The following is a 26,611-nucleotide window of genomic DNA, read 5'->3' as shown; positions in this document are numbered from 1 at the left end:
CTCCATAATCGACCACGATGCACCCTTGGGCTTGGACGCGCTAGCGCACCAATGGCCAGACGTGCTCCTGTATGCATTTCCCCCAGTGGAAATGATATCTCCAATTCTGGAGAGGGTGCGTCGGCATTCCCTCTCTCTGATCCTGGTGGCCCCTTGGTGGCCCGCGAAGTCGTGGTATGCAGAAATAATCAGCCTGCTTGCAGCAAGTCCTTGGCAGCTTCCTCTCCGCAGGGATCTCCTCTCTCAGGCGGGGGGGGAAGTGTTTCATCCGCGCCCGGATCTGTGGCACCTTCATGCTTACCTGCTGAGAGGTTAAACTTGGTTGCTAAGGGTCTGCCACCTAGTGTGGTAGCGACGATTCAGAGCGCCAGGGCCTCGTCTACTAGAGGCTTGTACGCTTACAAATGGCGAGCCTTCGAGCGATGGTGCCAGGACCGCCACACTCTCCCATTTCAGTGCTCTATTGTGGATGTTTTGACATTCCTGCAGGAGCTGTTGGATAAAGGCCTTTCGTTTTCAACGATCAAGGTTTATTTAGCGGCTATATCTGCTTGTCATATCGGTTTTGACGGGGTGACACCAGGTGCGCATCCCCTCGCCGTGCGTTTTCTGAAAGGGGTTCGCCGGCTGAGGCCCGTGCTTAAGTCCAGTGTCCCGGCTTGGGACTTGTCTTTGGTGCTGGAGGCCCTTTGTGGCCCTCCGTTTGAACCCGTTGAGTCGGTAGATATGAAACTTCTTTCGTATAAGACCGCATTACTTCTCGCTTTGGCCTCGGCGAAGCGAGTGGGGGACCTTCATGCGCTGTCTGTGCATCCTGCCTGCACACAGTTTTCTCCTGATGGCCGCAAGGTCGTATTGCGTCCGAATGCCGCCTATCTTCCCAAGGTCATGCCTGCATCTTATAGTTCAATGGAGTTTGAGTTGCTGAGCTTTTGCTCCCCTCCTTTTGAATCTGAGGAGCAGAGGAGGGTGCATTCTCTTTGTCCGGTGCGTGCGCTACGCACCTACATTGAGCGCACTCGGGATGTGCGTTTGTGTGACCAGTTGTTTGTCTGCTTCGCTAATCCGAATAGAGGTAGAGCTCTGTCCAGACAGAGGCTGTCCCACTGGATTGTGGAAGCTATCTCGCTGGCATACAGCACCGGAGGTTTTGCGTTGCCCCACGGGGTGGGAGCTCATTCCACCAGGGGGATGGCGACCTCATGGGCTCTTTTTAGAGGGGTGCCTGTGGCTGATATTTGTGCAGCGGCTAATTGGGCGTCGCCGCACACTTTTGTGCGGTTTTATCGGTTGGACGTTACAGCCCCTTCGGTGGCTCATGCTGTCCTTTCTGCTGGGTCTACCACTCACTAAGGATGTGGTGGTCCCGTTCCGGTTCGGTGGCTGCTCTGCGGGGCGTGTATATAGGTCCCATACTTATGTGTTGTACCGAGTGAATCGACTGAAAGGGAACGATTAGTTATGTCTATAACTTCTGTTCCCTGAAGGAGAGGAACGAGGTACAACACAGGGTGGCCCCACTGAGCAGTTGGCTCGGTGAAGAGCGGCTATCGAACTGAGGGATGACGGTGATGGCAGCGGCTATATGTGCGGGCGGGGCCTTGCGCGTGTCATCACACGTCATCTGCCGTAAAGGCGTGAATAAAGGTTTCTTCAGCCAGGACACGCGAGGGCGTGATATCCCATACTTATGTGTTGTACCTCGTTCCTCTCCTTCAGGGAACAGAAGTTATAGACATAACTAATCGTTTCCATCTTGGAGTGTAAAAGATCTCAGTTGTCTGACACGTACAAAGGCTAAAGGAGGTCAGTCTCTGTTGGCTGCAGGGCCAAAACAGTTAGCTCTGTCTTAATAAAGGGAGGAAAATGAAAAGCATGGCAGACAGGTACAGCAAGGAGGTGTAGGTGAGAACAGGTGTGTGTGTGTGTGTGTGTGTGTGTGTGTGTGTGTGTGTGTGTGTGTGTGTGTGTGTGTGTGTGTGCGTGTGCGTGTGTGTGCATGTGCAAGTAAACCTGTTTACACAGCTACTTTATGAGAACGTCTTCCTTTTAGGGACAAAGAGCAGGTCTCCCTGAAGCAAGTGATTAAATTTGAAGGTGAATGCATGTTTTATGGTTAGGTTTAGCTTAAGGCTAGGTTTACGCCAGTTTGGTGTGTTTCGAGAAAGTCTCCAGGAAATGAACGACAGTCAGTTTAATGCCCCAGACGCAGGCTTTGAGGACTGTTCCATCTATTCTTTTTTTAATTGTCATTTTAAGTCATTTTCACATATAAACTTCCAGCAGTTCAGAGAATAAGGGTAGGACATTACCCGAAGTTAACCATTCTCATATTCAACACAAACAGGCAACAGGCCGTTAAACAAGTTTTCACATAACTGCCAATGCTAAAGCAGAGTACATGACACAATTTGCACAATTTGCTGGGCTACTTTCTTTATTTTGCTTTGTTGATAATTTTTTTTCACTATATATACTATATGTACTCTACTGTTACATGCCTATGTTACGGTCCCTAAACGTGACCTCATAAGTTATTCTGTCAAATGATTTAATGTAATGTCATATTTATACTGTAAACATCAGAAATTGACTATATTAGTATAGTGAATATTTGCTAAATTAGATGTTAATATCATCATATTAAAAAGGATACACTGCTTTTTTTAAACCATAGAGGTTGGCTAAAATTGGTCATTGGTTGCTAGACAAAATGATGACATCATGCATAATTAAAGTTTTGTGTTATTTGTGCATGAATGCTACAAATGGGTCATTTTAGCCTGTTGGTAGGCGGTTGCTAGGTGACATGACTACATCATAGTATCGGCTATAGGGGGGCCTGATACATACCGTTGCACCAACTTTTGTTGCCCGACTCCTGTAGGAAGAGTTCGCTGACCAACAGAGAAAGCCGACAGAGGCTTCATTTGTTATGGTAAGATTAGTTAGTTTTAGATTTGTGGTTATTATGTTGTTTTCTGGGCAGTGCTGCTCTTGAGTTGAAGGTAGACTGGATGCTATTAAGTATCAATTTGTATTACTAGTGGTTACAGGTCAGCACTAGCTAGTTAACACTGGTACATGTCTGTGCAAAACAATACATACTGATTATTAAACAACTGAGTTAGAGCAAAAAAGGTGGAGTACCATAGTGAAAGATCTAGCACAATGTCATGGAGGCTGTAGGGTGGTGGCTGAAATAAACTAAATCCAGTCTTGGCTTAAAAGAAATAATGAACCCTGCCTTGAAAGATTATGAACCACATAATGGGTTTTAATTGGCTTTTAGTGCAATGGTGCATGACCACTACTGATAAATGAGTATGAAGCACCTGCAGTGCCAGCCCATAGTCATCAATTTTTATGTTGAGAAGGTATACAGTCATCCATTTGAAGAAAATATCAATAGTTGCATAATCAGTTATGGGTATCATAAAAAAGGAAAAAATCACTTCGTTCTCATTCTTACAGCTTACATTTTTCAGTAATTAATTACATAATAGGGATTTTTATTTTTTTTTTGTATTCAAGGTCAGTGTCAACTCTTTACTGTTCATCGGGCCATTCAGATGTTTGATATTATCTTCAAACCTTCCAGTTAGTTAAATGGCATTAAAACCAGAGACACAGACTTATGTCTGTGCCAAGCACTGCTAAAATGGGGTCAGACACATCTTATTATTCACATTTTATTTTAACAAGCTTCCCAGTGCTTCTGAGTTATATTAAAGCCCTGATTTTTCTGCTTTTGTCGAAAAGAGAGCAGAAGGTGTGAGCAAAGTTGAGCATAATTACATTTGGTGCCTATATACCCTACTTCATGAGGTGTCCTTGGAGTTGTTAAGAGCTGACATGAGACCCTAAAACATTTTGCTCAACGATGCTGTCAGTATCTCCTCTTCCTAATGGCTTTAAAAGGAATGGGCTGTCAAAGCTTGGCTCAAACTGATGTCAGTACACCTGATATTTCTGTGCCCTCTACAAAAGAGAATTGGGCCATTTTAAGGCAGCCAGCCTTGAAATTAGGCTGTGCGAGGAATGGTGTTGATTTCACTAAATCTAAATAGATGGCAGTCTATTCTCTCACCTTTACTTTAGTCATTAATTTCCCACTTTGTCTCACTTTAGCTTCCTTCTCTTACTCTAGTTTTTGCAGCACATTCTGTGTAATAACTGAACACAAGGGCAGAAAGTCCATTATAAAACAGGCTGGCAGTTCCTTTTGTGTTTGCTGACAGCATCAGCAGACAAACGCTGCTTCAACAGCTTCTTTTCAGCACCAAACTGACACTATGTTTTTGCCCAAGTTGTCTGATGGAGAAATGCGAGTCCATAATATCTCTGTGCTACAGAAGCTGCGTTCAAGCTCTTTTTTTCTCAGGATGTTTTTATTCTATTGTTAAAATCCTGAAAACGGTAGATTGGAATCAACTTGTAACCTAGGCAGCTCTCCTTTTCACCGCTATTGTACTGTCATTTTGTCCTGAAAAATCATTTTCTTTTTTGGGAAATTTCAATAATGGCTTTTTCTTTTACTCTGATTCATAAGCATTTTCTCTCACCCAGCATTTCACCCCATACAATGTAAGGAGATTAGATTAAATAGAGAGAAAATTTCCGTTTACCTTACTGTGGACAGTTTCAGGCAGAGACAGCTAATTTTTCTTAATTATCTATTCAGCTCTATTGTATTGTTCACTGATTCTCAAAGTGATGCAAGAATGTTTTTTTTTTTTTTAAAGCTGACTCGGGTGCTTGTGTAGGTCAGTAGGTTTAGCAGACAACCCATATGCTGCAGTTTATAGATGAACTTTGTAGAGTGTAGTGCAGAGAATTGAGAGAATGATGTTTGCCCTGTTCCGCATACTATTATCATCATCTTTTTTATGTCATAGAGGTTCTTTTTAATTAATGGGATGCCATAAAATCCTATGAGCAGGTCTCACCTGCATGTAATTGAGCCAGTAGTTGCTATTGCTAAGAACTGGGCCAATACAGGTAATGCTCAACTACTGTCTGCGTGCATTGTGTTATATTTTTGAAGCATGTCATACTGGAAGAAAAGAATCTGAGAAAAATACTGTAAAGAGCCTTAGAACCGGTGTCTCATACATTAGCATAATGCTAATGCTGGGATGTTACATTCATGGTTTACGTGCTTATTAGCATGCAGAACAGAGCCACGTTGATTGAAATGTAATCAAGTGTGCAGGCAATTGATCATAAACGATGTTACTAGATTCTTTAAACTTTGACTTGATCAAATGTTTTAAACATTCAGTATTTGTTGCATATATGATGCCAGTCTTTTATACAGACCGTAACTGTGCAACAGGAAAGTCAGCAGAGGAAAGTGTCTTTTCTTTCTTTTGGTCTAACTAATAAACAACAGCCCTAGAATTGTTGCAAGACTGAGAAATGGATATCACAATGAAGCAGACTCTCTGTTGTCATTTTTAAGCTTTTTACAGAGGAGTATTTCTGCTTGCGAAATACCAAATTTACTTGAAAGTAACATTTTTAGAGTACTCCTTCATGTTTTTCAGTATAACTGAGTGCTACTGCTTCCTGTTAATTAACACTTTAACACGCTCGACACCAGGTACTGAATAAGAAAAATGTCATTGAAAGCTGAAACCTTTTGTCTGTAGCTCCAGTGTGGGTTACAAAGTCTCATTTCAGGCGTGAGCTGGAACTCAATTCAGGCAGTTGAATGCAGCTTAAGAAGGTCGACGATCTACAACACACTTCAGTAAAAATTAGTTCGCAGCTAGTGCTCTGTCCTGTCGCTGGGATAATACTAATCAGTTCACTTATATGCTGTGTGGGTATGGTAGGACGGGCAATGGCACTTGAATCCACACATCTACTTGACTCTGGATGATTTGCAAGTGGGAGTGTTTGCCCCTACATATTCATCCATATGTGTGTGTTCACTTCACACTTGAGCGAGTAGCATCTGCCTGCTGCATCACTTGACTGGCACTCTGCTTGTGTTTTATTCCTTCCAGAGTGCCGGTGGCAGGTTGCAAAGTGGATTTATCTGATCTGCACCATGTGTGAGAGTATAATGATATGTACACCTGCCAAAATATCTATTTACACGCCCAGCACCCATATGCGTTTTCATACAGTCGTGTGTGTGTGCGCGCGTGTGTTATTTGGTCTCATATCGGTGGGTGCGTGTGCATTTTCAACTCCCTCGACTTCCCCCGTCACAACCAATGCCGACTCTTATTCTTCTTGATTTAGCGGGATTAGATCAAAACTTGCTGACGAAGGGAAAAAAGCAGGCAGCCTGACGTCTTAGGAGACAAAGCATGAGCAGACTTTATTAGCAGCGGGTGCGTATGCAATAGATGTGTTTATGTGTGTGCGTGTGTGAGAGAGAGAGAGAAAGACTAGTTTAGGATTTATTGTATCAATGACAATACTGTTTTTCCCCCAAACAAAAGCTATGTGATGGTAAAGACTTGTTTTGGGGGTTACAGTTAGAAGAAACAGCATTTGCTTTTGTTTTTTGGTTGGGGGTTGGGGGTGGGCAGTTTTGGGAATAAACCTACAGAGGTTTTCATCTTCTCTGTGCTCTGTACACAGTGTAAAAAGCCTATCATGTGACTCAGGTATGCAAACGCTCTCTGCCATTTCTTTTTAGTGTGCAACTGTCAGAAAAAGCATCCCATTCATAGTGCCCTGCTCTGAGTGCTACAAGCATAGACCGCCTGAAAAGGGGGACAGCTTCATATCTTCAAAGTTGAACTGCCTGCAATCGATTGCAGGTAGCTGGTATAGTTATCTGATTGCAAAAGAAAGTTTGGTTATACGAACATCTGTAGAGCGTCTCCTTTTTATGCCTTGTTTATAAGCTGTTTATGACTCCTTGGGAGATGTTATGGTCTAAATTGCTACATTCAAGTCATCACATCACTTTTCCAGAAACCCAAAATAGTGTCAGTCAGTACCTGAGTTGTCACAATGGGAGTTCACTAACCAACTGGTGACATCATGGTGGCTACATCCATCTTTTGTGTACAGTCTGTTGAGCATTTTTCTTTGCTTTTGCATTTAATCACACCATTATTATCCATCTTGTACAGACAAGTGTATTGGGTCTGTTTGTGGTGGGATATATTAGGGGGACCAACACAATATTAGGCAGGTGGTCATAATGTTGTGCCTGATCGCTGTATTGGAATAAAATGAATAATGTAAATAAAAGTACTGATAAGTTACTTTTATTATAATGTATTATTATCAAACTTATTTGTTATTTAAATATTAAATAATTTGTGTGTATATGTCTGTCTTATATTCTTGTAAGATGCCTCTCACTTTCCAACTTTTATACTCACTCTCTCAGGCCCTGATGTCCCCTGGATAAATCCTTTTCAGTTTTCTTCACCGTCCGGCTCATCCAGCCTCTTCCTCACTCCCACTTGTTTTTTCTTGTCTTTCCTTCCCTGACTGCCCGACCCTTGTGACTAACATGTCACTTTCTTCTTTCACCTTGCTGCCCCATCTTTCTCTCTTGCACACTTCCCAAGCGTCTCTAATTCTCTCTCTTCCCGCTGTAGCTCTTTATCTGAGAATTTTATTATCTATGACAGGAGTGTTGAATTTTTCCTCTTCCTTCTTTCATCTCTGATTTATCCCTCCATCCCTCCATCCCTCCATTATTCTGTCTCTCTCGCTCACTCTCTCTCTGCATTGGTGTTTATGACGCCCTAAGGCTCCCTTATCTAGTGCACCCTGCCTTGGCTGATAACTGGGTCCTGTCAGCTGCTTCTAGCATGGCTGTATACACATGGTGTTTGGGTGCAGATGAGTGCTTGTGTGTAAAGATTGTGCTGCACGGTATGCACGTGTGTGTGTGTGTGTGTGTGTGTGTGTGTGTGTGTGTGTGTGTGTGTGTGTGTGTGTGTGTGTGTGTGTGTGTGTGTGTGTGAAAAACTTGCCCACATGCAGACAGATTGGCTCCCCCTGGGTGTAATCAGAGGCAAATGTGGAAACAGATGATTACATTGATGTTTGACTGTTTGATTATGCTATACGTGTGTGTATGTGTGTGTGTAGGTGCACAGCTATCATTTGATTGAGCTGAGAATTGAGAACATGCTGATTTACCACAGTATTTACATTATCTGGCATTTTCTTTCTTTTTTTCAATATTTCATCTACATTTCATACTGTGGTAAACACACAGTATACAGTTATAAGGTATATACATACAAACCTACACCCTCATAGCACTGAGGTAACATGTGAAGCTGGCTTGTCTTCCTAAAATGGGAGCATTACACCGCTCGCAGCTGCCTCCAGGGTCCACGCATAAGAGGATCAAGCTGGTGTTGCACAATTTTGTCATCATGTCACGGTGATAAACTTAACCAAATTCCACTCCAAGACTTTTAAGGATGAAACTTTTTGATGTTTCGTTATGCAACACCATGGCAACATTTTTGTGACACTTAGGAAATTTTTCCCACCTCTTTATTTTTTCATGGCCCACCTCTGAAATTGTTTATAGTCAGTCACAGTTATAAATGTGTGAGCAGTTCACCGTATGAGTTTTCATTTGAGTTGTGTGCACAGATCACAGCTTAATCATGATAAACGGCTTTGACACAAGGGTCTCTTACAGCTGCCAGAGCAGATTTCACGTAAGAAACTAAAGAAAATGTATAACATATAACTTTGAGCCTTATGGTAATAGCCTGCATTTAGCAGTACACTGTGGACTAGCCATTGTACATTTGGACAAAATGCCAAACAATACAACCATCAGTCGGTTTTTCTTTCCTTTTTTTCTTTTTCTTGATGGTAAACACACGCACATGCACAGTGTGTAGTGTTTTTCGCAGTTTGAGCTGCTAACATTCCCATCTCGCTGCTGACCCTCTCCAACCCTTTGTCAGCCAGGACAGTGTAGATGACATCAGCTGTCAGCACTGACTGGGATGCCCTTGAACTTCTGTGTCATTCATACAGATACACAGACACAGAAACACACAGATACACAGACACAAAAATTAAATGTCACTGAAATCATAGACAAATGCATTTCTACAAACTGTGTACATGCATCCAATCAGGCACACATCCGTTTGCAAACTGAGATGAATCTTTGCCTCATGAAATGAGTTTTATCAAACACCTTTGTGTGGTTTTAATAAGACAAATTAAATTAAATATTGCAAACATATTTTTATGCTTGGCTGAGGTGGAAAAGTTGGTGTATGAATTAAAGGAAAATGCAGCAATGTTCAGTCGAATCAGATATAGCAATTAAACGTGTATCTTCTTTAAACTTGCACTGAAGCTTTCAATCTGTGCAAGAAATTAAAGATCATGGGAGGAAAAAACAAATGGGTCTGCAAAAATATAACACCAAGATTTTTTTAATTTGAACTATAAGACAAATCTACGGAGTCCCTCTGATGACATCCTCCAAAAAATAAATAAATTGTGGCGACAAAATGCTACTTCCTGCCCTCGAAATAGTATAACGTGCCCACGAAATACTTATTTGTGGGCACGAAATGCTCATTTGTGGGCACGAATTGGGTATAACATGGCAACGAATTACGCATTTGTGGCAACGAAATAGATGACGTGCGCACATCATATTGATACATTGGACAGCTGTGTAGAGACATAAGCATAAGAGTAGGCTAAACCTATACAACATGCGGAACTCTGTGCGATTAATGCAGTGCGTTTATTTACAGTGAAGTAAACAATACACAATAATAGGTCTAGGTCCCTCAGACCCAGATCCCTGACAATTTTAGGCTGGGAATGAGCTACAGATGCATTTTGAAAAGCCTGGCACTGAAAGGAACCATTATTATGGAGAGACATTTAAACAGGATATTGGGAGCCCAGTTGCTTTACAGACGTAAGTACGACCTGGACGCCGGGATAGATTTTATTGTCAACCAACTGCAAGGGCCTGGGAAGGATCACGGTTATCGGTCAAGTGTTTCGTGCCCACAAATTAGCATTTCGTGCGTACCTTATACCTATTTCATGCCCTCGAAGTAGTATTTTGTGGCCACAAATAAGTATTTAGTGCACACGTTATACCCATTTCGTGCCCACGAAGTAGTATTTTGTGGCCACAATTTATTTATTTTTTGGACCATGTCATCAGAGGGGCTCTGTACAAATCAACGTAGATTATCGAATGAAAAATATTTCAGTTTTTTCTACCTTGTGTTCATTGCAGCTCCATGAAGAATTAAACATTTGACTGCCTGACTTTTTAATTATTGTCATCTTGTCGCATCATCTTACAGCCTTCTTTTGCAACACTACACTGGGATCGAAACCTGACTATAGCTCAGCGTTCAGTACCGACACGCACTTACACATGCTGTTCACAGAACTGAACAGAAAGACAGACAATAAGCTTTGTGGCAGTTTCTGCAGTTACCACAAACCATTGAGTAGGATTGGCAGACTGCATCTCCTTACAAAGACACACAAACACATACAGTACAGAATGCAGTAATAGACCTATGGGCAAAGATTTCAGCTCTTCACAAGCAATACACTGTGTGTTATTGCTCATTGTGTGCTTTTTGTGCTCTAATAACACCCTACCAAAATGCTCCTTAGGAAATCAATACAGGCGTTTGGTACTGAATGAAGTAACTACAGTATATAACCCCATACACAGGAAAACATAACTAGTAATACACACACACAAGCATAAAAATTGCTAAAACATGTGTACAGAAATATAAGGTTGTGTACTTACAATTTAATTTACAGTAAACATTCATGAGCGTATTCAGGAGGAGATTGTTTTCAGTTATAATGTTCTGCCATTACTTTGGACATCACAGTTTTAGAAAAAAGAAAGTATAGACCAGTGCATAATAAGTGTCAACAGTAACTTGCCAGAGTCACTCAGCTTTGATGAAAACGTTTTATTTGGAGGTATAAAAAAAGCTTCATCACAGGTAGATCTTCACAGGAGACGATAGACCCTCTGAGCTCCCCTGACGTAAGAATCCCTTCAGTGCAGATGTATTTCCATTTTTTCAATTGCTTTGACAATGCCAGACAATTTTTCATTAGGATGCCTTTATTTTATTTTATTAATATAAAAAAACTGTACAGAGTCACAAACAGATATTACTATGGAAACGTTCTTAGTTAAATATCCTCTCGCAGTCATTTCAGTGCATGTGTGTGTGCGCATGTGTGTGTGTATATATCTTCATTCAAAGAGCTTGTTGACTTGATGCCAGCCAGGAGACAAGAGGACCCTGGGTAATTGGACTCCAGTGAAGCCCTGTATGGCACTGGAATAGTGTCTGGGATCGCTGCCATCCTCTATGTGTGCGGCTGTGTGTGTGGAGGCTCCCATGTGTGTGCATGCAATTTTACAGCTTTAACACTATAGTCCAGTGTAAGAGAGAAGTTAAGTACGAATAGTTGGACTAGTTGTTTAATTACATTTGCAGTAACTTGCTGGTCTTTCTTTTAAAAAAAAATGTGTCTTTAATAACTGAATTCCCTTTGGGCATCCTGATGTGTGTGAAGGTCCAGACAATGCATATGCTTGACCTCTGAGTAGTGTACGTGTAAAGGAGCAGGAGTTGTGATCCCTGTGTGAGCACTTTACATCATGAATACATCTCCTCAATCTCAGCCTGAGGAAGAATCACCACAGTTATAAGAATCTGAATGATGCATTGTGGTTTAGTATTAAATTTGAAAAAATTCAACACTAAACTACAATGCACAGCATTTAGTTTAGAACAACTACACATACAACAACGCGCTGTGGTATTTTAGTTTACTGAACTAATGGCCCAACGTGTATTGCTATTTCACCCCTGAATATTTTTGTCACAAGCCTCACGTTCTCTGTATTAAACACTGTTGCTCCATAAAAAAGCAGTACATTCACATGTACTTGAGTGATATTGAGTTGCACCATACAGTTTATGGCGTTGATAGCGGTGCTGAAAGGGCAAATGTAACGGACATCTGGTTCATCTGAGTTTCAGAAAAATATACCAACCGTTCGGTCAGGTATTCATTGTGGTATCACCAGTGGAAATGTCCTTCAGTGTTTCCTAACAAAAGATATATTTAAAAAATACCATTTCAAGAACAGCTAAATCATTTTCTCTCTTGGCCAATATGCTATGGTTGAACAGCTGCCAAAGGAGAGGGATTAGAGGGAAAGAATAAAAGAAACAGGCTGCTGGGAAATGAGGAGCCAAGGAGCTGATTGTATTCTACCATACTGCTGTTTTCTCAGCTGGTGGATTACAATCCACCCCCCACTGCCCCACCCAACCCCACATCACCTTATTTTCTGTCTCTTTCCTTTTGCTTGAATTGTATTCATATGAATTTCAGTTGTGTTACTACGGTAATGTACACCCTTTCTCACCTCCCTCATTGTGCACTTTCTCACATATATTATAATATATATAATGTAATAAATGGATGTAAGCTGTTAAACCAAAGTAAGTGGTAATTTTAAAATACAGTTTTTGAAAGTTTGACCTTGTTTGACCTTAAAGAAGAGGTCAGTGGTAAAGAGTAGTGTGATATTTAGAGTCTGCATGTTTCATTCCCTATATACCTTTATGGTGTCAATGCAAACAATGGAAGTAAGAAGCATAGTTTGAAAATAGCTCAGTATACAGTTATTATTACTTTGACCTTCAGATCAAGAGATCATAGAAATCTTTATACAGTACTTTGCATATGTTGACAATTCAAAGCACACTTAAGAATTATAGTTTATGGGTTATGAGGCTTTTTTGATTGTATTCAACCATTAATCATTAAATTGACCCTGAAGATCTTTGTGGATGCAAGTCAAATCTTAATGGATGGTAAACATGACCCCCACCCTACACCCCCTGTAAAGCGTGCATGCACACACAAATGATACCAAAAATGTAATCTCCCTGGTGGAGGTAATAACCAGAAGTGGACAAGTTCAACAACAGCAAAAACAATGGTGGAAAAAAAAAAGAAAAGAAAATGACTATTGAATATTTTGGTACTCAATTAAACAGGAGGGGAAAAAACACAACGAATCCTAGTTAAATAGATCAGAGTTAAACATTGTTCATTGAAGACCATTTTGAAAACTTTAATCACATTCTTTGATCATCAAATCATAACATCGCATGACACTGTATGCACACAGTGTGAAATAAATTTGCAGAATATGGCCAATGTAAGCAGCGCCAGCACCACCGGCCTTCATTCCTTTCAAGTTAACATCCGCACACCTGTGCTGAATATGGTTACATTCAGGTGGTGTTCTGGCGCAGAATACCTGAAAATTATGATTTCCTAGATCAAAATACTGCAGAATGGTGCCACTTCAGCTTTTATCTCTGTGCCCGATTAACAGATGAACAGGCTTATTGGCTCTTTATTCACATATTGGAAATGTGAATAAAGAGCCCATTGACGTTTTAGGATATCCTTTGGAAAGAGGTTTGCTCTTTATTGATAAATATTTTGGGATTGATAAGTGCCAGGCACCCCAGTTGTATTGCTCATGTGCATGAGTAATACAATTGCTGAACATATGATGGAACCCAGAACACGGTGGCTTTGTAAGGAAGTCGCCATATATTGTTACGTTGTGGTTATTATGGTGTTATTACCATCACTTTTCAGTGGTGAGGTCTATTCTTCTAAAAGAAACTGAATTTCAGTTACAAGAATTTAAATATTTCTCTTTTTTTTATATGAACTTCTTTTCGACATTATTTGACTTTTAAATATCTCCCTACCCCACCTCTATCCTTCTGTAAGTCCCCCAAGCCCCACTTAGACTGCTGCCCCTGTGAATCAGACCCCAGTAAGCAGTGGATGAATCAATGGATGGATGAATAATGTGATTCTCATTTGCAAAATGAAAGACTAAACACTTCCAACCCTTTCCAATACTGTATGAAACAGCCACATGCTGCATTCTCTGCTTTACTGTCTTTTAATTCAGTCACTGCATCAAGCTTCTTTATCTGTATGTTTTCACCCTCCTCTGATTTTAGTTAGCAGCTGCCAGCAAAGCTCCTGAAAGCCATGCTTTGCAACAGTATAAAATTACCCTTTGGATAAGTACTGTAGCCAGAGAGACTCCGATGTAAAACTAGCACAGCAAGATGAAATTCACTGGGGGTACAAATTGTATTACAGCCTCCATTAGCCTTCGGCCTCATCTGTCACAGAAGTAAGACCTAAGTTAGAGCAAGCAGACCATTCACAGGTCAAATATCCAATAGTAGGTCTGTTGGCACAGTAGCAGAGAGGTTCTAAGTCAATCAATGAGTTGAAACAGAGTCAAACAAGGATGGAAAACAAGTCACACTACAGTGAACAGCAAAAAAACATCTTTTCTCTTTTGGTTTGTGCTGTGTGTGCTCTTGCGTGTGCCTGTGCTTGTGCCTTGAAGGTCGTCTTGTAATTGAAATAGACTTTTTGGAACTAGTAGGAGTGTATGTATCAACAGACAGACATGCTGACGTTTGGATTTCACCACAGCAATCATTGTTCATGCACACATAAGTGCTTATTGTATAGCATAACCTGGCATTCTCAACACATCATCACCATTGACCATCTGTTGTTATTGCTGATGGTGCTTCTGTGGACAGTTCAGCCAGGTCATTACAGATTCAGCTTTTCATCCTATTTGTTTTGAATTATGCTTTGCCAAAAAAACAAAAAACATCCCAGTGCCCACTTGCATAATTTTGATTGAACCCAGCATCACCTGTAATGTACTATCTGATCAATAAACACACCTTTAAATTCAGCTTTCATCGAAGATTTGTTTTTGCGTTACTCCGGGGAATTAGATTGTGAACTCTGATAAGAGAATGTCTTTCCCGGACAAGCATAGACATGGTTCTGCAGTCATCATTGTAGTCACCCAGCTTTTGTCCATTTTAAAACTATCTTCGCCTTACACTTTTTATTGTATAACAAAAGCAAAGTGAAATGGTTTTGTGTGAGTTAATAATGAATGCATGAATCCAAGCTTAAGTTCAACCCCTGCGCTCTTGGGGAAGTTTTTTAGTGTAAATCTCATGTCTTGGCTGTCTGTCATTTTTTCTGCTTGTATAAAGTGAGTATTTTGTGTTTGTGTTGCAGGTTCCTCGGCGTGCCCCCAGGCAGAGGCAGTTGCCCACTCACTGGTCCATTGCCCTTTGACCTCATCTACACAGACTACCATGGCCTGCAGCAGATGAAGCAACACATGGGGCTCTCACTCAAGAAACACAAGTTAGTCGATCTGCATTGTTGTGTGTGTGTGTGCGTTGTGCCTTTGAGATTGAGTATCTTCGCTTTTCGTTGTTTTATATATGTGTTGCTTTATCTGTGTGTAGTGGAGTGTGTGCGTGCCTGTCTGTGAGTTTAATGGCTGTGTTTATAGATTAATCATTGCTGGTAATAAGGTATACATGTCTTACTGTAAGTCATTTGGCCTGTTAAAATCACACAGTTGCAGATACACAGGGATGCACACTAACACCCACATACACACTTAAAACACGCTTGCTGTCCCTGTAATCACGCATCCCCTTCCAGGTAGAACAGGCTCAAAGTGCACAAAATGTCAAACACATTAGAGTTTGTATGTTGCTGTGCAGTCGAATGCACAACATGCATACTCACAAGCTGGCACCAGCATCACCTGTCATGCTCCATTACCCTGCACATCAGCAATAATGAAAAGCACATGTAGTACAGTAGTAGAGGTGCATGTAAAATTGAAAGCTTGTCATTGGCATACGTGTACTAATTACCCCACAGAAACATAAAAATCTGTTCATCCGAGCACCGATTTCCAGTCAAAGCCTGTTTCAGCAGCTTATTATTACTGTTTGAATGCACTCAGAGACTCGCTGAGTGGTTAAGAGATGATTAAACATGAAAAGAAGAAGAGAGAGGAAGAGGGGTTATTTTTGAGCTGTTAAAGAATTGTGCTAATGGCTTTTGGCATTGTTACAAACATTCAACAACTTGGAAAACTAGGCCATGACAGTTATGAGACCGTGGCAACAAAACATAAAGAAATACCCAAAACAGGAATTTAAAGTACCACAGTGCATTTGAAAAAAAAAAACAAAAGAAGAAGAAGAAAAGAAACTTAGCTACACATTCCTGCAGAGCACAGCAATATGAAGCCACATTATCTTCAGAGGACTTTCATGTTGTTGCCTCAGAAACAAGCAAGACTGAAAGTCTAACTTTTGCCTTGTCCTCTCCAGCTCCTTAAAAACAGCTTGCAGTCACTACCCTCTGTCCCACTATCATTTTTTCTGGTCCACTAAACTGGCATTTGTCTGACCCCTGCATGTGATAACGGCAATTGACATTTTGCTTTCCTTGTTTTGGCTTCCAGCATAAAGAAGCAGCAAAGAAAGATAAAAGATGGAGAGGGCATGTGTGAGTAGGAGGCCAACTGAAAGTGAAACAGTAGGAGACGAGAGTAAGGACGAGATAAAACAGCGATGGTGCGCAGATGGAGCACGGAACGGAGAGAGAAAGATACCACAAAACGGAGGAGTAGAAGTTACCTGCAGTCAACCTGGCACCACATATAAAGGGCCGCTCCATGTATTTTTAAAATCCAATTATGGGTGAGAGAAATGGATTAGTGGTGGGCCGGGGAGCCATTTTCCCTGCACACAACCTTTTTTCGTCTCTCCCGCTCTCTCACCATTTGTCTCCCTTCTCGTGAGTTGTCTCGTACACACAAAACCCCGCATTTCCACCCGACAGACAGTCAGCACCTAATTGCTTGCTGAGGTCAGCAGTTCTTCACTTCGTCATTACTGTGTGGAGTCTTGATTTCTGCCTCCACTAACAGGATGTGGCTTTTAGTGTTTGTAGGAGACAGTCTTTTGTGTGCCCAGGAGGCTGCGGTGAAAGAATTATCCGAATGTTCCAGCAATACAGGCACAGAAGCAGGAACGTCTATCTTCACTTTCACGAAAGGATACACTTTAGTGATTTAAAATGTATGAAGAGGAGTGAACAGAGGATATTAAGTCCCACGTGGATCCATATTAACACACAGCTCCCAAGAATGCAATCACATTTGCATTCAGGTAAATGATATCTAGCATATGCCATTAATTAATACTGCTGTAAAGCCAGAGAGCTGAGCTTAGTGGATCAGTGCTTCATGCTTAATATTAACCCAGCAGTCCCCAGAGGTGCAGGATAGGTCAATAACACCTACCTCCCACCCCCTTTCCTAACTCCGTCCTGATCTCTCCGCCCCGCTCTCGCTCTCTCCCACTCTCTATCTCGTTCTATCTCTCTCACCTTGTCTGGTCTAGTTGAGTCTCTTGCACTGAAAGGAATCATTAATCAAGTGCTCTGTGCTTTGGGACCCTTCAACTCCCTTTAATTACTTTTGTTATATGTTCCCACCAACATCCACAGTCATTAATTATGCCCGAACAAGACGGTGCTGTCCAGTCTGGCGTGCTGTTTGGAGTCACGCGTACTCCTGTGTGCGAACTCGCGCACATTCGAGGGTATATCAGTGCACATGTGCCGTTAAAGATGGTGAAAGTTGATAAAGGTAATATCCAAACCATCTCATCTGATAATAGGACCAGCATCATTGATTTCCTCTGCATGATGAATTCACTGCTTTGACGGAGCAAGATCGGAGCAGATATCAAGGGCGAGGCCTGCAACAAAACACAAATAACAAAGTATTGTTGCTAAAACTGAAGGAAACCACCAGTATGTGTGCGTGTGCGTGTTATACAGTGCAGTTAGCATGTCGATGAGGAGGTATTGCTAAAATCCCTGCACTTTTTAGAGAGCCCTTTTGTAAATGCTAATACAGGCAGAAAGAGCAATTAGGTAGCACATAATCAGTAGGATTACTATCTTTGCTGAGGTGCAAGAAAATTTCTATCACTATTCATTTATACAAATCTCCTTAAAAGGCAGTGATGGGCAACTGTCAGTGCTGTAGTTTCAGTTATAATAGGGGTGGGCAGTATTTGTGCCGAATGCATACATACATAATACTGTAGATGAAGTCAACAGTTGTGATTTTTTGTCTGAAAAGTGTAGTAGATTAACCAAGTAAATGACTGTTCAAAGATTTCATCAAATTTCAGAATTGTTGTAATCACAACAAGAAAAAAACATAGCAATTATATCTAAAATCAATAAGTTGTGTTTTAGACACGTCATTCTGTTTTATTAAGATTTTATCTCGACAGCTCAACAAACAAAGGAAACGACTGGGATGGAGAAAGTGGGCAGAGGCTTCTGGGTTGATTGCGGTAAATGGGTGGAATTAGTGAATAACTCTGCAGTTCACTGGTTTTAGAGAGATGCATTTAAGCAATATTTTGTAGTTTGTATTTCTCACTGTTGATTGTTGGTGTACTGAGGTTGGTCAGTGAGTGACCAACTGTGTGCTGGTCGCCAGCTGGGTAACAAATCTCTCCTTCTCTGTTTGAAAAATCTGTGGACGAGTGTAACTGAGCCCAATCTTAACCTAAGAAGTGCAACCGAACACAAGAAGGAGAATGATTATCGCAGGGTTACACAGGACACAGAAACGGTTTCTTAGGTACTTTGCAATGAGTAGTTCATCTTGGGTAACAGCTGACTTCTAACAACTAGTTGCATTCACAGAGCTGTGGAGAGCCCCCGTTGCAGTCTGATGCTTTTTCACTATTACACCTTGCATGAGCAGGAGGCATGTGGTGAGCAGCATGTGAGGTCTAAGCTTTAGCAGGGAAAATGGCACTGTGATTACACAAACAAAGCACAGATGTAGTCATCGTTTTATTTTAAAAAATTTTAAAAAAAAGACAGGGCATCTTGAGGTAGCTCATTACATCTGCGACACAGCAACATATTTTCGGAGCAACTCGGAGAATATGTTGTTTTCCTAATTACTATTGTTTCGCATTAGTCTGGTGATTTAATTCAGATTATTATGGGTTTGAGTATATCCATATTTCAAACATAAAAATGAGTCACTCAGTAGAACGTGTTGCTCTTGAATTAATGCTTGCACTATTCATTATTAAATGTTGGTGGTGTTGTCCACTGATGCCCAGTTTCTTATAATCCCACATCACATTTACATCACAAGACTGCAGGTGACAGTGAACCATGCTGCCATATTCGCCTCACCCCAGATGACTGGTGAGTCTCGCTGAGCAACCGTTTAACCCAGATTAGCCCGGTGCTCTGATCTCCCAATAGATATTCAGCTCAGCTACTCCTACGCTTATCCCCTCTTCTTCCACTTTTTCCCCTCCCTTTGGGACCTCTTATCTGGCGGCAGAAACATTTTCACCATTTCAGAGTGGTCGATATGTGATGCCACAGGTTGGAGTGAGGGATGCAAGAAGACTGGGTAGAGACGAGTGAAAGTAACATTCGTTATTAATAATTCATTATCAGCTTTCGGATATACTTACAAATAGAAGCACAACAGTTTCTGCAAAATTTCATCCTCAGAACTTTGAATGAACAACGTGCCGCTGCTTGTCGTTTCTTGTTTATTTATTTGTTTTCTCGCTGATACGTTACTCTCCAGGTTACTTTGTCACTTTATTGGTTGGCTTCTTGGATGCTGCAGGAGCTGGCAGAAATATCTGAGAATTGTCAAACACGATTGGGGTGTCACCTTGTCTGTAAAAAGAATAAAATGCCCAGAGGGGAATATTTTTCATGCTGTCAATACTGAAGCTTCAAAAATTGTGTAAATGCAAAAAAAAGGAAAGAAAAAAGCGAAAGAGACATCTAGGTATTCTACCAAAACACAGTTGCAGGAAGTCAGATTCTAAGCTTTAAAGCCTGCATTTCTAACTTATTTGTTTAACACATTTATGTAAGTGCATTGCACAAAAAAATTTGTTAACAATAGCTGAATTTCTTGCAAAATGAGGCAATAATCTAAACGAATGTAGAAAACGTGAGATTTTATCCAGTTGGTGTTCAAAAGCTATCAGGCTATGGTGAAGGCTTTCCAGACAGCAAATAAGTGGTTTTTTAACACACTATTTACACCAATGTTCAACACATACCCATCATGGGAGAGCCAGAGAAACCAATTTCTGCACTGTAAACAGCTTAAGTAGAAAAAAAAAACCTAACCTCTAACATAAAACGTGAACGGTTTGCTTCACTGCTGCGTCGGAGAGCATCTGCCTGTCAAGGGGCTGCTAAGATGTGAAAGGCAATGGCCAAATGAAAGGAGCTGGCAGGCTGGGTTTTACTGCAAACACAAACTTGTTGCAGTTTCTGAAAAGCAAATAAGATCACAAAGCTGAACCAAAGCTGAAATAAAATCGTAATGCACAAATGCTGGCATCTGAAAATCATTACATGTGTACGGCTACAAGAAGAGTCATGTGTCTGGAAATAGTTTAGCTTTTTTTTTTTTTTTAACTGATGTAATATTTGCCTTCTAATTGCTCTCCAGATGCAGAATGTTTTTATTACCCCATATCTGTCTCTTTTACACACTCAGACACGCGGTTATCTGCCAGGAAAGACTCAGAGCTGAGGAAGTGGACTCTGCTCCTTTAGCTCTCTCTAATCCCCCCTGAGTCCACACACTGGCCAGATTTAACACAGTCACAAACAAGGGCACAGTGAGCTCTGCGTCTGCGTCTGTCTGTGGTGAATGATTCTGTTATGAACCTCAGTTATGCTTCACTGCTTTGCCACGAAGCATCCACCTGGAAACTCTATCAGCAGCTCATCGCACCTCCGACCTCTAAAAATTGTTTTTTTGTCATTTTTATGTCAAACTTGCCACACTGCTGGTTGCTTATGTTATTTTGGTTATTTATCTGCTTCTCCAGTGGCAGCTTCTTGTTTTTCTCCTTTCACTTTTGAGAAACCTGATGGCTTTGTACTCTAATGTGGCATTCCACCTGAATGACCTGCTGCACAAATGCATTTAAATATATAATTGTACATGTATTGAACATGAAGTATGGTTTATAGAACCCTTTAGAATTGGGTTAATACATTTTATATTTTTTTAGTTAGACGCTGCAATTAGTGCCTCCAGTGGTGTAACTGTTACCACATTTACTTGGCAAGTGAAAGTGAAGTGAAGTGACTTGCTGGTTTGATTCCAGCTGGAGATGCAAATCCCCTTTTGGGTTGCATCACAAAGGGCATCTGGTGTAAAAACTACTAAATCAAACATGCTCTGCTGACCCCTTGTGGCAAGCGTGCAGCCGAAAGTAGCTTTAGCTAGGCAATCCAGGTGATTTCGTGTGTAAACTTTTGATTGCTCATCTATGGCTGTCAGCTAGTGCCAGTAAGACTTTTGTCAAAGATGGAAAACCAGAATGACTTGTGACGTATTCACCAACAAACTTCAGTTTGGATACTACAAATGATCCAGAGCGCACTCTTATTAGACGTCACCAAGATCAGACAAGAAATCCTCCTGCTATCCTGCTTCACATTAGAAAACGTTATGTTACAAATTAAATAATGGTTAAAGCAAATTCAGAAATTTACTGACTTGAAATGACAAAGAGGCACATTTTAACAGCCGCCAACAACTCATGGACCATTTGAAGTAAAATATACTGACATTTTAATTATTTTTTGTGGGGTTTTTTTTAATAATGTAGTACAGGATTACACATGAACTGAGTCTGTCATTTTCTTTGCAGGTGTCATATTCGAGTGATTGACACCTTTGGCACGGAGCCTGCTTATAATCACGAGGAGTATGCAACTCTGCATGGCTACCGGACCAACTGGGGCTACTGGAACCTCAATGCAAGGCAGTACATGACTATGTTCCGTATGTACTATATTATTATTATTATTATTATTATTGTTAACTTTTATATCATATGTAGAATACACCATCAGCTTGAGAATTGGTGTTTTTGTACCTCCAGCTTGCATGCATACATGCACAGACACACATTCAAAGGCCTGTCATTAGTTGACATTCATTCTAAATATAATAAAATGACTCCATTTCAGTGTTTTCACTTTTCTGACAGGTCTGACTGCTCGTTCATTTTAATTTGGAGCAGTGTGTTTAACACGGCTATTTTCAGCAACAGCAGCTTCTAGCATCCCTTCAAGTTGTTTCGGAGCGTTATCTCCAGTTTTTCCGGTTCTCTTATATGCTACACAATATGTCTGATCTGCTTTTTCAAAGCTCTCCTTGCCGCCTGTCTCGTCACTTTCTGACTGAAACACTGAGAATCAGCTCTGTTCTGCTTCCACAGTTCAACTCTCTGCAGTGTCGTACCTGTTTAGCTACAGCTGGCACTCGGCTGTAAGATCATTGTCATTATATCATCAATATGTGGGCGACTGTGGACGACCACGTTTCACACTGTCCAAAGCTATAATGACAGATTCAACCTCTAGCAATGCTTGTGAGAGAGCAGCATTACTGGCCAATTATTAAAGTTCTTCAGTGCATAAAAATGTGCTGTGCTAAAAAAAATGATTTTATAAGAGCTCGTAGCTTTGGAACCGTGGATTGAACGTGGGTGGTTGTGATCATCAGAAATACCTGAACTCACAGCGAGTACTTAAAAGATATTACATATATTCCCATACTAAACAGCTCAGACAATTACCATTAACAGCAGCTGGCTTTATGACAATCGCTATTAATAATGCTTAGAGAGTCCATACACATGCTGACTAAACCCTTCAAAAGTACTTTTTCCTGTCTCGTTCACTTACTTACTCACTAACTTTCTTCCTATCTCTCTTTTTCTCTTTGTCTTTTGTTTTCTCTCCATCTACTAATATCCTACCTTTCTGTGCTGCTCACACATACTCACACACACAAATACATTCAGCTCACACACCAGACAACTCATTCATGGGCTTTGTTTCGGAGGAGCTGAATGAGACGGAGAAGAGGAGCATCCAACAGAACAAAGTCAACAACATGGCTGTAGTGTATGGGAAAGAAGCCAGCATGTGGAAGGTACAGACAACAATTTACCCACACAGATGGCAGTCAGTCAGTGTAACTCTGTTTTAGTGAATTCTGTGTGTAGTGGTAACCGCTAATGACTCCATGGAAGAAGACGAGTAATTATTTGGAGGCCTAGTTTTTATAATAATAAAATAACATGTAATACTGTTAGAATTATCAGTAGATATAATGTATCCAAGCATATTTTCGTAGGTACATACATACATGTTTACACCTGTACAATACACTTAATAAGCTCATAAACATCTCATATTGTATACACTAAGAGTAAAATGAGGATCATTCATTTTTTATAGATTAACTCCATACATTGTGCACTAAAGAGAAAAAAACCAAATGAAATCAGGTGTAAGTAACCTTTAGCTTTACAGCACTACTTCTCTTATACAGTAGGTGTTGTTTCTACAAATTTTTCATGGTACTTTTATAGCAGATGGGTTGTTCTCAGCATCTTGGAGAACTGTTTTTGTGGAGTAAGGCTTCCTCCGTTGATTGTATGTCTCTTCGCAGTCTCAGACTGCGTGCTTTAGTTAGTTTGTTTTTTACATCATTGCTCAAAGGATGCATAACATCTGTTGGAGACTTCTGTTAGCCACTCAAGCTTGTTCTTCATGGTTGTAGTTGTGTATTTTGGGGTCATACTCACATTGCAGAAACAAAATGTGAGGCTGCCAGAGATACTGCAGTGCACAATAGTTGCATTGTATATGCAGAAAGATTGTCACTACAGCCCAGTTGTCTTTCAGCCTGCATGTATGCAGACACAATCTTTAAACCAAGTACTCTAAACCATCGACTGAAATGTTAACAGAAGAAAGGCACCAAGCTGCTTGCATCATTAGTTTGCTTCATAGGGCTCTTTATACACAACTGTATAGCTTCAATTTACAGGCAATTTTCCTCTCCAAAACTGTCTGCTTGTTCAAATGCTCAATGTAGCTGAGAAAAAGTTGTCTGCATTTTTAAAAGGATTTTTAAAACATTGTTTGCTGCCATTTCTTTCTACTGTCTGCCCACACAAGTCCCCAGATTAGTTTATGGTTGTTGGCTGTGAGAGAGATGGGCTTAAAGGCAGTTATGAATGCACAGTCTGCAACAGTTTGATGAGGAAGGAAGTAAATGTAACACATAGCTGTTTCTACCAATTATTGCAGCCTTGTTTGGCTACAATTCTGCCTCAATTTACTTTACTCTCTTTGTCTTTGTGTCACTCTTTTTTTCCCTTGTGGGGGACCTTGTCACCGGATGGGTGTTCATTAGCTTCAGGTAAGAATGTGTTACTTTTACCAATTTATATTCATCTCACATCCTACACTTATGCAGGAGAGTAAAAAAAAAAAAGGAGAGTAATGTTGCATCGTTTCCATGTCTAGGAATAGACAAACTTTGTTAAGATGCATACAACATGAGAGACAGGTGCAACTCCTGACCGGTCATGCTGCTGCATATCATTTCTCTGCTGGTTAGCTTGGTGCATCCATTATTCACTGTGGTACTGGAGAGGAAGGGGATGCTAATCTTGGATCTCGAAAAATTGGTTTAAAACATATTGTACTTGTACGGCGCAGCTCCCCACCCCGTGGAGAACAACAGAATGCTGAACAAGGCAAAACAGTCTTGCTGCAACTTTAAACCTCAATACAATTAAAGCTAATGAGTTTGAAAATTCACCCCCTGTATAGTTGTCATGGAGTTTGGAAACTACAGTTAAGGTTATGTAAGATAACATTAAATAGTTCTAAAAATTTGGTTTAATTTTACATGAAGAGATTGAAGATACTATGGAAATACTTAAGTTAAGGAACCAAAAGAGATGAATAATAAAATACTGACTTTACAATTCCATCAGCATACAGCTAACTGTTTAAATACATGGTGCTGTATATGAAAAAAAATGCGTATGAAAGTACTATAAACAAAAAACATATGTCTTTCTGTCATGCTGTGCACACAGAAATCAACATTATATATACACACAAACTTCTTTTTTTAAATCTTTATAAAACCAAATTAGCTAAGGGACAAAAAATCCAGCACAACAGATATTTATTAGCATTCCTAATCCATTCCCTGCTGAGACGGTTAGCTTGTACATACATAGTCACAAAGCGAGAGTGCAGGTTATGGAATCTGCACTCTTTCACAGCTGTGTTTCTCTTGCTAATTCATTGTCGTTGTCTGCTGCACTTAGCGCTTGAGCTAATCTCCTAATTGGCTGGGAAAATCCTCACAGAGGAAGCTATCGATTACTACAGCCTCCAATTATGGCTCTGTGTGCGCGGGAGGGGGGCCACAGCAGAGGGATAACGTAAGCTGCTTAACGCCAGGCGGTCAATACTCTAGTCGGGGTTATGCACCGTTCACATGATTAAATTTTGGTTGTTAACTGATGCTAGCTGTTTTTTCTCCCAGTCGTCCTGCTGAACCTTGACTGCCCTTCTGGCTGTCTCACCCTCAGCATGTAATGTATTTATTATTAGATTAAAAAAGGAGAGAAGTATGTACAAGTAAGTGTAAGTAAGTGAATAAGGACAATCAATGCTTTATCCTGCTTAAAACCAAGCCTCAGCGCAGCAAAATAAATACCTGCCTGCCTGCCAGATGTTTCTCCACAGAGTTTACTGACATTTTATTTTATTTTTATTAAGAATTGTTCATTTCTTTTCTTTTTTTTTCTTTTTTTTCTTTGTTTTATTTTGTTTTGCACATCAAAATTCAACCATCTTTCTCACATCAAGGTCGATATTAATTAAAGGTGAAGAAAACTTCACAGCAGGTAATAGGATGAGTGGAGTGCAGAACTCAAAAATTATTCCTGGTTAAAAAGAAGGCAATTTTCCTCTACATGTTAATATTCGGTGTGTATATTGGTGCATTTTTCATAGGTGAAAGTAAGAATTCAACCAAATGAAACTAACGGCCCTGTGTTTGTTTCACTGAGTAAAAAAGGACTAGACTGCACCTTTTAACCCCTGTAGAAAAAGTAGGAAATCAAAGAGCCCATAAGAGCTACTGGGACACGCCCACCTGGCAACAAAAACAGTACTGTGGTCTTTGTCCTTCATCCATCCTTTGAACGTTTTTCAGTTTAATTTAGCCAAAATGCTGCATAGTTGTTGTGCTATCGGATGGCTCATTTAAACTGTAGAAATGATTTACCTGACATTGGAAAAATATTCGCACAGCTTTACACTTATGATACAATATTAGTGTGACAGACAGAAGTTTTCTAGCCCTACACTGTAAAAGTCACCAAAACGCACTATATAGCACTTACTTTTGCTTTAACAATGAACTATTTCTTGTTCTTCAGCTTTCACACAGTGGCATTATTCACCCATCCAGATCGAAAATACATGTAGCTGTTTGTACTCTTAAAGCGTTCATCCTGGCATCAGTGTAAGGTAAGGGATTCGGTACAAGATATACGTAGATGTCACCGAGCTGCCTGAGCAAAATATGGATCACAAATTTTACCTCCTATCTTCTTTTTCCTCCATTGATGGATGATCCAAGTAGTCTTGGCTCAAGACAGGTGGAAAAAAAGCAACACTTTCCAACACTGTCCTGCAGTACTGCAGACTGTCTACTATTGTTTTGCCCACCAGGGTA

General features: G+C 40.6%; 1 protein-coding gene across 1 annotated transcript in view; it reads left to right on the top strand.

The window, feature by feature from the left end:
• LOC113023992 (alpha-1,6-mannosylglycoprotein 6-beta-N-acetylglucosaminyltransferase B-like) overlaps nt 1-26,611 on the top strand; it is a 126,400-nt gene that overhangs the window by 89,178 nt on the left and 10,611 nt on the right. The window contains exons 9-12 of the mRNA XM_026170530.2: nt 15,151-15,282; nt 21,696-21,829; nt 22,857-22,987; nt 24,260-24,265. Coding sequence (XP_026026315.2) covers nt 15,151-15,282; nt 21,696-21,829; nt 22,857-22,987; nt 24,260-24,265 — 403 coding nt within the window. The remainder of the gene's footprint in view (nt 1-15,150; nt 15,283-21,695; nt 21,830-22,856; nt 22,988-24,259; nt 24,266-26,611) is intronic.

Source organism: Astatotilapia calliptera, chromosome 6 (genome assembly GCF_964374335.1).
Source record: "Astatotilapia calliptera chromosome 6, fAstCal68.1, whole genome shotgun sequence".
Lineage (NCBI taxonomy): Eukaryota > Metazoa > Chordata > Actinopteri > Cichliformes > Cichlidae > Astatotilapia > Astatotilapia calliptera.
This window is presented reverse-complemented; position numbering and strand designations above follow the sequence as displayed.